General features: G+C 43.1%; 1 protein-coding gene across 1 annotated transcript in view; it reads left to right on the top strand.

Moving 5' to 3' along the window:
- The window catches only part of ADAMTS18 (ADAM metallopeptidase with thrombospondin type 1 motif 18), a 122766-nt gene that overhangs the window by 2497 nt on the left and 105421 nt on the right, over nucleotides 1-14848 (top strand). Inside the window, exon 3 of the mRNA XM_088476811.1 lies at nucleotides 4570-4886. Coding sequence (XP_088332937.1) covers nucleotides 4570-4886 — 317 coding nt within the window. The remainder of the gene's footprint in view (nucleotides 1-4569; nucleotides 4887-14848) is intronic.

The raw sequence follows: 14848 nt of genomic DNA, 5'->3' as shown, positions 1-14848 counted from the left end.
TTTCCAAAAAGAGTACCAGGTTTTATCTCTAGACTTTCTGCCACTAAACCTGACCAACTCTATGTTGTGTTTTATGTGTTCTCTCTTTCATTGCGTATGAATATTGATAATATAATGCTATACGGTACATGTTTAAGAATTAGGCCATCTGTTCAGTTCTGAGGCTTCTTTTTATGTATAGATGTGCTGCTCCTTTGTATACATAGGCTTTCCCGAAAAGTGTTGCCCCAGGAACTCATCACATAATACAAATAAAGATACAAGACGTCGATACGGTATAATACATTTCGCTACTAATAAAAATGATATGGGAAGTCATAAACATGTCAGTAGATTTAACATAGAGAAGATTTAAATGTTTGACAGTTTAATGTGTATTAATCAATTATATCACAAAGCAGATGGGCCCAGGTGGGTGTCAGACAGTATAAAGCAGAGATGGGCAAAAGGCAGCCCTGGGGACACATGTGGCCCTCCAGCCCTTCACTAGCAGCCTCCATGTCCTACCTACTCTGTGTCATAATTGTTTGTTCAAAAGGCTACTGATATGCAGAGATGTGCGCCGACCCTCGTGTTTTGGTTTTGGATCTGGATCTCCCATGATTTTGGATCTGGATTGGTTTTGCCAAAACCTCACCTCCGTGTTTTGTTTTCGTGTTTTGGTTTTGGATCTGGATTTTTTTCTTAAAAAATCATAAACTCAGCTAAAATCACATAAAATGGGCCTGTCTTTGTTCCTACAGTATAATTAACCTCAATAACATTTATTTCCAGTAATTTCCAATCAATTTTGACCACCTCACAATATTATTTGCTTATAGTTAAGGCCAGAAGGTTGCATCCAGCTAGCTGGCTGACTAAGCTAAGTGACACAGTGGCCGGCACTAACATGTGGCAGTTCAGCTTCTAATTTCCAACACGGATACAGTGTGTTATACAGTGTGGGTTGGATACACCAATAGTGCACTTACTATGACAGCAGTGTCGGCAGAGCGGGGTTGCTGACGGTGTCCTCAGTACATGGAATGGCAGTGCTGCGGTGCTGGCAGTGTCCTCACTGAAGGGTACCTGTGATGTCGGCAGTGCGGGGGTGCCAGCGGTGTCTTTAGTGCGGGTTTGCTGGCTGTGTCGGCAGTGCAGAGGTGCCAGCGGTGTCTTTAGTGCAGGTTTACTGGCTGTGTCGGCAGTGTGGGGGTTGCTGGCAGTGTCCTCAGTACATGGAATGGCAGTGTGCGGTGCTGGCAGTGTCCTCAGTGAAGGGTGCCGGCGGTGTCAGCAGAGTGGGGATGCCAGCGGTGTCCTCAGTGCAGGTTTGCTGACTGTGTCGGCAGTGCAGGGGTGTTCTCAATGCAGGGTGCTGGCGGTGTCGCCAGAGCGGGGGTGCCAGCGGTGTCCTCAGTGCAGGTTTGCTGACTGTGTCGGCAGTGCAGCGGTGATGGTGGTGTCCTCAGTGTGGGAGTGTCGGCAGTGCGGGGGTCGCTGCGCTCGGATCACCAAGGATCCACGAAATTCAGGTGGGTTCGGATCACTGAGATCCGAACCCGTTCATCTCTACTGATATGAGCAGATATTATTTATTAAATGCAATCATTTAACTTGCTATTGAGATTAAGAGCAATATGCGGCCACTTTGGCGGTTAGAAGAACGCTCAGTGTGTCCCCTCAACTTTATCAGGTTGCCTATCTCTGGTATAGGGAAACTAGCATGGACAGCTAAGCTCAAATGGACCACCCAAAGGAAACCAAATGGGTTCTGGGAAACGTTATGTTGAATCTACAGAATTTGATTGTTCGTGGTACCACAGAAAGCCAAGGGATGCTGGGAAATGTTATGTTGTATTTACAAATTTGTTCGGTTGCAGTTGAATGAATCACACAGTCAGTAGAGCAACAGATCAATCAGCGTGCTTGATGTCTGTTACACAGGATTATTATGAGCGTGGCTAATATATTTGACAGGCAGAGCATGAACAGAATAAACTCTTTAAACTGTGTCTTAAATCATTTATTTGCTGACTCTTGAGTGTGCTGAATGGGTAATCAGCAGAACCCCCTGTTGGTGACAAATGTTGTTTCTAAAGAACCTATTGTCATCTCTCTCTCTTAAGGCTAAGTTTGACTAATCCTCTTTTTATGCAAGTACCAAAGCATAATGATGGAATCCCTTGTTGACCTCTATTGTCTCTATTCAGTTGTGAAATGTGCATTTAAAGCGACACTGGCATCAGAATCGCTTGAACTGTTTTATTGTTGTATCGCAGGAATACTTGTTTCATATGGTGGAAAGGAAAACTTTATCAATGTTTTTTTTTTTCTTCCTTCCTGCTCAATGGTTGGCTTGCGGTCTTCTAGACAATAGCTGCCAATTGTCTGTCAACTGTGTCATAAGAGTAGATAGAGTTGCAGTATGAACCACTTTTCTCCATATTCACTGATAAAGGGGATTTTATTGTTACTCATAAAGTAACAAGATGCATTCCATGGAGAAATAAGAGAATTCGCCAGCGGCAATAAACATTTGGTGTCATTTCGCCACCACTATACTAAGATCATACATAGCGTAAACATTTAGCACCCTCGCTTTTCCGTGTGTATGTGTGTGTGTACTCCACCAATGGACATACAGTCAGGTGCATAAATATTGGGACATTGACAGAATTTTCATATTTTGGCCTCTATTCACCACCACAATGGCTTTGAAATGAAACAAACAAGATGTGCTGTAACTGCAGACTTTCAGATTTAATTTGAGAGCAATTACATCCAAATCAGGTGAACGGTGTAGGAATTACAACGGTCTCTATATGTGCCTCCCACTTTTTAAGGGGCCAAAAGTAATGGGACACACTAAACAATCCTAAATCTAACTTTCACTTTTTAATACTTTGTTGCAAATCCTTTGCAGGCAATTACAGCCTGAAGTCTGGAACGCATAGACATCACCAGACGCTGGGTTTCATCCCTGGTGATGCTCTGCCAGGCCTCTACTGCAAATGTCTTCAGTTCCTGCTTGTTCTTGGGGCATTTTCCTTTCAGTTTTGTCTTCATCAAGTGAAATGCATGCTCAATCAGATTCAGGTCAGGGGATTGACTTGGCCATTGCATAACATTCCACTTTTTAGCCTTAAAAAACTCTTTGGTTGCTTTTGCAGTATGCTTCGGGTCATTGTCCATCTGCACTGTGAAGCGCCGTCCAATGAGTTCTGAAGCATTTGACTGAACATGAGCATATAATATTGCCCGAAACACTTCAGAATTCATTCTGCTGCTTTTGTCAGCAGTCACATCATCAATAAAAACAAGGAAACCAGTTCCATTGTCAGCCATACATGCCCACGCCATGACACTACCACCACCATGCTTCACTGATGAGGTGGTATGTTTTGGATCATGAGCAGTTCCTTTCCTTCTCCATACTCTTCTCTTCCCATCACTCTGGTACAAGTTGATATTTGTCTCATCTGTCCATAGGATGTTGTACCAGAACTGTAATGGCTTTTTTAGATGTTGTTTGTCAAACTCTAATCTGGTCTTCCTGTTTTTGAGGCTCACCAATGGTTTATATCTTGTGGTGAACCCTCTATATTCACTCTTGTGAAGTCTTCTCTTGATTGTTGACTTTAACACATATACACCTACCTCCTGGAGAGTGTTCTTGATTTGGCCAACTGTTGTGAAGGGGTTTTTCTTCACCAGGGAAATAATTCTTCTGTCATCCACCACAGTTGTTTTCCGTGGTCTTCCGGGGTCTTTTGGTGTTGCTGAGCTCTCCGGTGCGTTCTTTCTATTTAAGAATGTTCCAAACAGTTGATTTGGCCACACCTAATGTTTTTGCCATCTCTCTGATGGGTTTGTTTTGATTTTTCACCCTAATGATGGCTTGCTTCACTGATAGTGACAGCTCTTTGGATCTCATATTGAGAGTCGACAGCAACTGATTCCAAATGCAAATGTCACACCTAGAATCAACTCCAGACCTTTTACCTGCTTAATTGATAATGAAATAACAAGGGAATAGCCCACACCTGTCCATGAAATAGCTTTTGAGTTGATAGTACCATTACTTTTGGCCCCTTAAAAAGTGGGAGGCACATATAGAAACCGTTGTAATTCCTATACCGTTCACCTGATTTGGATGTAATTACCCTCAAATTAAATCTGAAAGTCTGCAGTTAAAGCACATCTTGTTTGCTTCATTTCAAAACCATTGTGGTGGTGAATAGAGGCCAAAATATGAAAATTCTGTCAATGTCCCTATATTTATGCACCTGACTGTATACTATTTACACCAAGCTTTTATTTCACTTTGGAACCTGAATGAGTAATACATTGCTGTGCTACTAGTATGACTTCTAGTATGGCTGCCATAAGCAAAGATAAGTAAGCTCTTGATAAGTCTCCCCCAATTGACCCAACAGAATAAGTAAGAGGTCACGCTTAACTGTTTTGCTCAAGTTATAGTACAGCCTTCAATTTACCAGCAAGAAAAAAAATATGTTACTCATATTAAAGATTTTTAAAATGACAAATGTGTTTTTACTTTACATCCTGCTGTCCTATTCTCTCCAGAATATGTCTTTGTTACGCCGGTGGTAGTGGACTCCAGCGGAGCTTACATCTCACACGATATCATGCACAACAGTAGGAAGAAGAGATCAACGCGGGGTTCAAAGATTTCCTTACACTACAGATTTTCAGCATTTGGACAGGAACTACACTTGGAACTCCAGCCCTCTTCTCTGCTCTCCAGCCAGTTTGCCGTACACGTTCTTGGTAAAGATGGATTCCTAGCAGATGTGGAACAAAATGTTGAGCCGTGTTTTTATCAGGGATTTATCAGGAACTATGAGAATTCCTCCGTGGCCATATCTACGTGTGTGGGCATGGTAAGTCATTTTAAACATCTTTAATATGGACTTTACACTGTTTCTAATTGACTTTTTCTTATTGAAAAGTTGACAAATTGCCTTTTTTTTTATATATATAAAATAACTTAAATAAAAAGTACAGTGGCAATTTGAACCTAAAATACATGTTCGTTTGACTGGTGTCATATCTACATTTTGGAAGTAAGGTTTTACTTCTACATACGAGCATCTATCCTCCTTGCACTACAAGTCACGTTACAGATAATGTGTGAGCGGCATGTGCCTCGGTAGCACCACGTGTCTTTTTGTGCGACTTTTCGCTTTCCAATGCGTTTTATTCGCACAGCAGCTTCTGCTGATTAAAATGATATGCTGCATACCTATATACTCTGCGGGGGTGTATCTGCGTGCGAAATGCTACGTTACAGTGTCAGTGGCTCTAACACTGTAACGTAGCAGTTCACATATAGATGCACCCACAGCAGAGCAAAAAGAGCATTAGCGCCCTCCTCATTTTTCAAAGGGACATAATGCACCCAGGCCCTTCACGGGGAAGGGCCAGGGAAGAGATAGGAGAGGTCAGGATATGCTGGGGATGAAATAAGAGGAAGCTGCAAGCAAGAATGATAATAAATAGAAATTTAACAGGCCCAAACAGCGCCTCCTGATGTGTGGTGCCCTGTGCGATGGCACCGGCCGCACTACCCTAGCTACGGCCCTGACCCGCAGTCGCACACAGAATATAGACGTGCCACGTATCATTTTAATCAGCAGAAGCTGCTTGTGCATCCCATTTGCATTGCTGTGGGAATAAGACGCATTGGAAGGTAGAAAGTCGCATGAATAGTTGATCTGCCCTACCGAGTCACACCACGGCATGGCACAACTAGACGGACTGCTTAACGCACAAGGGGGTAGATGTATGTGGACACATCTGTATGTGTCTGTAAAAAAACAGATATCTGCTGTTTATATCTACAGTCTCATATCCATCTGAGCTACAATAGTTGTTTCCAAACCATTGAAGGCCTGGGGCTGAAAATGGTTAGGGTCCTATTGTGAGAAGCAGAGGAGGTGTGACCAGTGCTGTATGGGTGTGACCAGTGCTGTGTGGGTGTGGGCAGTGCCATGTGGGCGTGTACACTCCCTACACTATCAGCCCCAATATAGAAAAATTGCACCATTTTGTGGGGAAAACAGAAATACAATTTTAACATTCACAATTTGTGACTGACCAACTGGGCTACTGATCGTCATCCTGCTGTCATGGTGATAGTTCTCTTTTTATGTGGAGGCCTATGGCTGGAGACCCATCTGCCCATTACTAATCTGTAGCATTATCATCTAGCTGCATGAAGTCCAAATCTGTTGAAATATATGTAAAATGCTATAACCTATACTGTATAAGTAAAAAGTTACTATTTGAAAGTGTCTGTAAGCCACTTTTAAATGCATTAATTGAACAGGTACATTTTGTTTAGTGGATAACCAATGAAGAGATTGCTAACTTTGTTCATACCATAGCAGCCAATCAGACATTCCCTTTTATTCTCTTATTTGCACTTCTAAGATAAGAACTCATTTCTGATTGGTTACTGTGGTTTTATTATAATGTGAAAAGAAGTCAGGTTGGCTGGCAGGGGCAGAACTATGGGAGACAATGGAGGTGCATGGCTGCCCAATACATGGCACCCCCTCCCAGCACCTGAGAATAGCTCCATGTCAGACCATCAGCTGCTGCCTCCATCTATCTATAGCCTGTCTGCATGCGAATTTCTACATTACAGTGTCAGCAGCTGTGACGGGGGGCACCAAGTTATAACATGCCTCCGGGTGTCTGGGATGAATTTACGCCACTGTTGGCTGGTATGCCATATGGGCAAAATACGCTTGCTCAAATGTACCACACACATTGATTGTGCTAAGAAATCACCTTAAATGGGAATGCTGTACATATGTTTTGTCTGCAGTGAATATGTCAACTGTTAATATGTCATCGGGAACATTCTCCCGGCAGCATATTGACCTTCAACATACTGATTACTTCCCCTTAATTGACAGCATTTAACAATACATTAATGCATAATTGTTATTTTTTTTCCTACTACACTGTTGTTCTCATTGGTACTTTAGAAAAAAAAAATCAACTTTCATTTCTACAAAATATTGCTATTAATTGAAATTTGTCAAACTAAAAATATATTTATTGGAAAATATAATAAAAAAAAACTTCTAATAGTGAGATCACAGTCAACTCCTGTTCCCAAGCAGCCTCTTCTGGGAATTACTATTATATATTGGCTCCTTGTGTCAGTGCACTACTGAGTACAGGGTGCCACAGGCTCAGAATGCCCTCTACAGACAGATCGCTTCATCGTCAGGGTAAAACACACATTTTTGTTCAATTCAATACTTTTATTGTGCAATTCTTCTGCTACCAATTTAATAACATCATGTAACATAGTTATGACCTGGTTAACATGGAAAAGAAAACAGGAGACTCATAATAATATCCAGTTACAGGCGGTAACACAGGACGATGGATTGTGGATTGAAAGAATAAACATGATCCGGACGGAGCCCACCTATTGCACATTTACAAAGCCTGATTGATTCTTTTGTATCACCAAGTGCAGGCTTATTCTCTCCAGCTTGTTGCTGCTATGGCAAATATCACTGGAGAGCCTTTGATTTTAAACCTATTGCTTTAATCCTGTTACTTTGAAGCATATGTGGAGACAAGACAATTTCCTGACTGCACAACCATAAAGGGTAGAAGTATGGTGAAACACAGACTGTGGGGTCTATTTACTAAGCAGTGTTAGGAGACAAAGTGAAAAGTGATAAGAAAGTGATAAGGTGCCAGCCAATCAGCTCCCAACTGTCATTTTTCAAACACAGCCCGTGAGATGACAGTTGGGAGCTGATTGGCTGGCACCTTATCACTTTCTTATCACTTTTCACTCTGTCTCCTAACACTGCTTAGTAAATAGACCCCTATGTCGCTGAACAGCATCAAAAAGCTCTAAGGGGAAAGTGTTATTGTTGTAGAGCTGGGAAGTACACATTCTAGGCCCGGGTTGTAGGTGCTGGCTAACTGCACACAATGGCAATGTTCACATGGCTGAGCGATTATTTGCTATTGTGCGTGCACAAAATATTGCACTTTGAATTTGACCGCAATGCCGCCCGGCCACCCCTTCCCTCCCCTGAGCGCATACCATTTCCGTCATGGGATGGATGGAGGGCGGGGCTCTTCGACGCCGTGCAACTCCTACACTGCGAGCAGCAGTGCAGGTCTCTCCCTGCAGACTTCCGTAGCCAGATAGTTTGAAGCTGGTGAACCCTGCCCTTAGTGTACACACAATTGTGCTGTTGTGTACGTGACCGCTGGTATTAGAACTGGAGAGGAAAAACCATGGGCGTTCTTGGGTGATGACTGGGAGGTGGCAGTGGTTCCCAAACTTTTTTGAAACACAGCGCCCTAGAGTATTAGCATTTTTTCCATGGCACCCCTGGGCCAAGAGTTTCTTATTGAGAAATTCAGCAACAATTAAATGAAGTAAATTGTGCTTATATGTCATCCTTAGGGTCAGTTATGTGGTGGCTGACAGGGCTGCGCTTCTTTTTGTCCACATATTTTTTGATTGGCTGTCATTAGCACTGGTTTTGCCTATCACGCTGACTAAAAATTATTTTATTGGGTACTGGACCACCAACCCGAGGCACCCCTCCAAGTGTCCTGAGGCACCCCAGGGTGATCTCAGATGCAGTGCCGCAGCCACAGAGGCCATGTTCAGACAGAGACATTGCACTTGCCGTAGAGCTGGTGCAAGAGTTGATGGTGCACCAATGGTGGATTATCCAGAACCACCGGAGCTGTTGCAGAGTACACACAGGCCTGGCAACAGGGGGGGACTAGGGGTGCAGGTGTGATAGGTCCGAGGTTGTAGGGGGCCCAGGAGGGCCCCACACATAATTTTTCCCTTCATCACTACCTGCACTGCTGCATGATCTGAAGGGCACAGCAGGCAGGTACCGGCAGGGTCCGTATGGCGGGTCTGTGAAGTAATGTAGCTTCATTGCACCGGCAGTGGCCAGTGCACTAAAGTCTTTTTTATTTATCGCGGTGCAGTGCGTGACGTCATAACGTCAGCCAGCGCCGCACTCGCACTACCACCAGCAGAGGAGCCGTGGCGGCATGGTCAGTGTTAGTACTACACTGACACTGACGGGGCTGCCCATCGGAGGGACACTCACAGGGGGCTGGCTGCCGGAGGGACACTCGCAGGTGGCTGGCCACAGGAGGGACACTCGCAGGGGGCTGGCCACCGGAGGGACACTCGCAGGCGGCTGGCTGCAGGGATGGAGGGCCCCTAAAAAATTTGTGTACCGGGCCCCATGGTTTCTGTTGCCGGCCCTGAGTACACAGGAAACTGCAAGTGGGCGTCTCAGGGCATGCACGCTAGTACACAAGGGGGAGGCTGAAACTAGCATTCGCATATTAATGCCGCCACGGTGGCGACTGCGTGCACCATCTGTGTTCTTGGAATCTTACTCATGCTGGGGCTGATAAAGACCTGAGTATAATGTACGTAGGTTTATGGAGCTCGTCGTGCGTGAATTTGTGGTACACATGCTTTGGAACTGAGCATATGGAAGTACGCGTGATGCTGAGTCATATACATCTCCATCCCATCTCCACGTGCAACTGTGGAAGTGTAACTGGGCTGAAACTGTTGCACAAATGTTAAACACTTACATTTATTTGCCCCTTCCCTCTTAAAAACAGGGGATTGTGCCTTCTGAGCTGAATTCCTTTTTCTAGCTGGAAATGTGCAGTATTCAGGCACAACTGTGTGACATTTCCCATAGTACTAGCATTCAGACATGTACTCCTGACACCCATATTCACAGTGATTGTAGTACTTCTAGCACACATTAATAAAGAATGAAGTTGCAGAGCTCAATCGAGATTATTACTGGTAATGTTCTTATGATTACAACCAATGCGTTTCGTGGCAGTATAAAACTAGTTCATCTGGGTTTGATTCAATAGTTATAGGTCCATAGGTCCTGGAGCATTCAGAAACACCATTGTTGCCAGGAGATTTTCTAGTTCCAAATTCTTGTAGGGTACGTTACTCCCAATTGTAAAGCCTTCAATTTCTAAAAAGTCTGTGCTTATGAGTTAACGATAGAGGAGTGAGTGAACCAGCCCTGAGCCACTTTAGCATACTGGTGTCACAACTGGGCCCCCAACCCCTGGGGCCACAGTGTAGTTGCTTCTGATGCCACCCCTCATGCTATACTCAACCCATGGGCCCACAGTGTAGTTGCTTCTGATGCCACCCCTCATGCTATACTCAACCCCTGGGCCCACAGTGTAGTTGCTTCTGATGCCACCCCTCATGCTATACTCAACCCCTGGGCCCACAGTGTAGTTGCTTCTGATGCCACCCCTCATGCTATACTCAACCCCTGGGCCCACAGTGTAGTTGCTTCTGATGCCACCCCTCATGCTATACTCAACCCCTGGGCCCACAGTGTAGTTGCTTCTGATGCCACCCCTCATGCTATACTACTGTTATAAATCAAAGCACCTGTCAACCAGAATATTTAATAATTAATTAGTTCATCATAGGGTACTATGTGATATTGGTAGCTGCAAAGTTAGAAAATCTAAAGTATTCCATTGTGTACTGGATGAAACAGTCTGTGCTGAAGGCATGTTAGGTTGAAAATGCTGCATTATTTGGTTCAGTATTATTAACATACTTAAATATTATTAACATTGATTGTAAGCTTGCAAGCAGGGTCCTCTTACCGTTACGTATGTCTTTTATGTATGTATGTATGTCTTTTACAACCCAGTATAATGTTAATTCAAATTGTAAAGCGCGACGGAATTTGTTGCGCTATATAAGAAACTGTTAATAAATAAACATTGACTGAAACATATAAAGTGAAGCGCAAGACTGTGTTTTATCCTTTATTTTATTATAACAAGACATCCCAATATATTCTATAAAGCAGGGTTGCCTCAAAAAGATTTAAGAAGTGCTTCAGCCAGTTGAATTAAACTAAAAATGTCAAACAAAATGAAATATAAAATGTAAATACATAAAAAATGTAATCTAGTCATTTTTCAAATAGTAGGACAGCGTAAGGCAGGTGCAATCTGCTTGAGCCAGTTTAAGCCCTGTGGTTGTGGGAGCAGTATACCTTTAAGAATTATGATGTTAGTGTCAGTCATTAGTGTTAGCCTATAGGGTTCCTTGGGGGTTTGAAATATATAAACAGATGGCGCTGCTATGTGTAGGAAACAAAACGTGATATATACAGTATACACCAATCACCATATTCAAATATGGTGATTGGTGTATATATTTTTACATATTATTCATGTTATTTTTATACTCCCGGGAGAATACATGTTGTGGAGTTTATTTTTATTAAATTTATATATTTATATTTCATGTTTTGTTTCCTACACATCGCCACCTGTTTATATATTTGATACTCTGTTTGTTTGCATTGAGGATTGGCATTCCTCTTTTCAGGGAGGCAGCAACTTACTACTCTTTATGCATATTTAATAGCACCACCCAGTGCTTAGGGCCTGATTCAGAGCCGGACGCAATTAGCGCTCGCTCGTCCAGAAAATAGGGGTGGCTATTCAAATGAACCGTTCGCTCTTTGCGGTCTGTTCACGCCTCTAGGTCTGAACGAGCGAACAAAACTTGCGGTCGTTTTTTGGGAAACTACGCCCGCTGGCCGCTCGCATCCTACATCATGTCCGCTATTTATTAGATTAATCGAGTACATCGACCAGGGTATGAACTGCTCGCTATTCTTGTGGTTGGTTTTTGCTACCACAATTTTGCGAGCAGTTCTGGCTATAAAATAACCCAGTGACGTGGTCAATGATGCTGCTGTTTTAATTATGCACACCCATAAAATACCCGTTTTGACCTTTAAGCACGCCTGCGTTTGGATCTCCACTCCCCGTTTTCAAGCACCTTCCCCTGTTACCACCCACATACGCCTCTTTCTGTCACTCAAATTATCAGGCATTCGCTATTTTGCGAGCACATTAATTTCGACGGCACTGACTGGTTTGCGCATGCGTATAATGATCCGTACGCATGCGCAGTTGGGCAAACATCGCTCGGAGCGAACGAGTGGCCGCTTACGAGCGGCTCTGAATCAGGCCCTTAGACTTTTATATCCTTCCTTGGGGGTTTGGCCTTGCTGGTATATTAGGTCTGTTATCCAAAGACTCAGCCTCTTTATTCCTGGAAATCCCACCCTCCGTCCCTGTTTGTTGTGTGTTGTTTGCTAGGTGTGTTGTGGTGGAAAGAACGGTAGTGTGCTTTTAGTACACAAATTAGATAGGTGCGCTCTCCTTGTTCAATGATAGGCCAAAACGTCCCTTCAGGGAAATGGCACAGCCTGTCCGGGCGTGCTTTTTGTTGGAGAGTTGAACACCAACGAGTGATGTGTTTGGTCTGCGTGTGTTTTTGTGGGAGTGTCCGTTCTTTGTTGTCCGCCACCATGCTAACTTTCAGCTCACAATCAATTTCAATTGGTAACATCTAATTATCTAATTCGATAGCTCAAATTCAATATTTTATTAATTATAAGTTAATTATTAATAATCTGATGTCAAATAAATTTGACCTTTAATTTTAAATCCAACTCCTGTTGTCCGTGTGTTTATTTTTAGATAACGTTTTTAGTTGGGTTAAGTCTGTGAGGTAAAGTCTACATATCAACCATAGGGAGTTTAAATAAAGCCACTATTTCACATTATCTATCTATCTGTCTATCTATCTTATCTATCTATCTATCTATCTATCTATCTATCTATCTATCTATCTATCTATCTATCTATCTGTCTGTCTGTCTGTCTGTCTGTCTGTCTGTCTGTCTGTCTGTCTGTCTATATACACACAAGAGTGAGTGCAAGAAAAAATGGCTGCCCCACTTGTGATTTGCAGGAAAGAAGAGCAGCGTGCAGTGATTTGTTTTTTGTGGCCTGAGGGTATGTCTGGTGACGATATATATTGAAGACTTTGGGCCTGATTCAGCTTGGATCGCAGTTGCTAAAATTGGGCGATTGTTGCGTTCTGTGCATGCGTATGCATCGCAGTGCGCATACAGGAACTGGCCACCGATATCAGGACTGCGATCGCAGGGCTAAGTAGACCCATCGAAGAGTGACTGACAGGAAGTGCCATTTGTGGGTGGTGATCGGCTGAACGCAGGTGTGTCAGTGCGTTCGCTCACCATTTCAGGTGCATGCATAAATTATCCAAAGCGACAGCCTACGCAGCCTGAGGTCTCATAGCGTGCGTGGTTGTTAGCAATTTCTGAGTAAGGTCAGGGCTTGTGCAACTGTACGTGAGGCTACGATGGTACTCGATTGCACCGATGGTTTTCTGCATATCAGTATTACTGATATGTGTAAGGTAAAGTGGGCGTCCCTGTGCTGTGCTGTGAGGGCATTGCTATCGCAATGTATTAGCAAGGATTAGCATACTATGGTAGTTGAACTACGTGCGTAATCGCAGCTGCGATTGCAATAGTGATCCAAGCTGAATCAGGCCCTTTGTGCACAGTATGGAGAAAGTGTTTTGTCGTGAAGAAGTGTGTATGAATGAATAGAGATGTTCAAAGAAGGGCGCACAAGTGTCAGCCATGAAGAAGGAGCCGGACGCCCATCCACGTGCACGACTGATGAGAACATTGAGCGTTCACGTGAACTGATTCTGTTGGATAGACGAGTGACAGTGGATTATGTTGAAAATCATTTGCAAATCAGCCATGGCTCTGCCTATGCAATAATCCATGACAGACTTGGGCTCTGAAAGGTTTGTGTGAGATGGGTACCAAAACAACTCACAGAAGAGCACAAACAGAAGCGTTTGTATATCTGCAAACTAAATTTAGACCGACACTCTAAGGAAGATGAAAGTTTCTTAAAAAGTATCATTACTGGTGAAGAGACATGGATTCATCACTACGAGCCTCAGAGTAAACGGCAGAGTATGGAATGGCAACATCCTCAATCGCCAACCAAAATTAAGTTCAAAAGTCAGCCATCAGCAGGAAAATTGATGCTCACAGTTTTCTGGGATTCTCAAGGGTCAGTATTGGAACATTATCAGGAAAAAGATTCATCAATCAACAGTGCTCATTATAGTGAGATGCTCACTGAAGAGCTGAAGCATAAAATTCAAAGAAAACGCAGAGGACTGCTATCCAAGGGTGCTGTGTTGTTGCATGACAATGGACATTCACACACTGCTGTTCATACTGTCGATACTCTCCAAAAACTTTGTTTTGAGGTGTTAAAGCATCATCTCTATAGTCCTGATCTTTCCCCATTGGACTATCACCTGTTTGGTCCCCTGAAAGAAGCCCTAAGAGGACGAAGATTCACATCTGATGAAGAGGTGAAGACAGTGGTGCATTCGTGGCTTGCAGCTCAGCCTAAAACATTTTTTAATGATGGAATACGAAAGCTTTTTGACAGATGGGCAAAGTGTATTGAAAAGCAGGGAGATTATGTCGAAAAATTATTTATTTGTCTTTACTGAAAGTCGACTAGAAAAAAATTCTACAGCCAGAGTGCGGATAATTTTTGACTCACATATATATATATATATATATATATATTTATTTATATCTCTCACATACACAGCAATGCCCTTCAGCGCAGGTAATAATCCCATAGACCTTCAGATAAAATTTCAAGATGTTTGCTGCTTTATCCTTAAATTTCCTCTTGACAGGAGGATCCCAGAATTTCTAAAAGATGCAGATAGCAGGAATAGCGCACTCGTGAGAATAGTATAAAAAGTATAATTTTCCTTGTAATAATGCTCACATACATCTTCTCAGCTGGCAGATCTCTTAGTTGCCAACACTATAGGAGCCTCCGGGTCAGCGCTACTTCTGGAGATAGCAGATGA

Source organism: Taudactylus pleione, unplaced genomic scaffold (assembly GCF_031769625.1).
Source record: "Taudactylus pleione unplaced genomic scaffold, aTauple2 ptg000195l, whole genome shotgun sequence".
In the NCBI taxonomy this organism is placed as follows: Eukaryota; Metazoa; Chordata; class Amphibia; order Anura; family Myobatrachidae; genus Taudactylus; species Taudactylus pleione.
The sequence above is the reverse complement of the archived record's forward strand: the minus strand, read 5'-3'. Positions and strand labels throughout refer to the sequence as shown.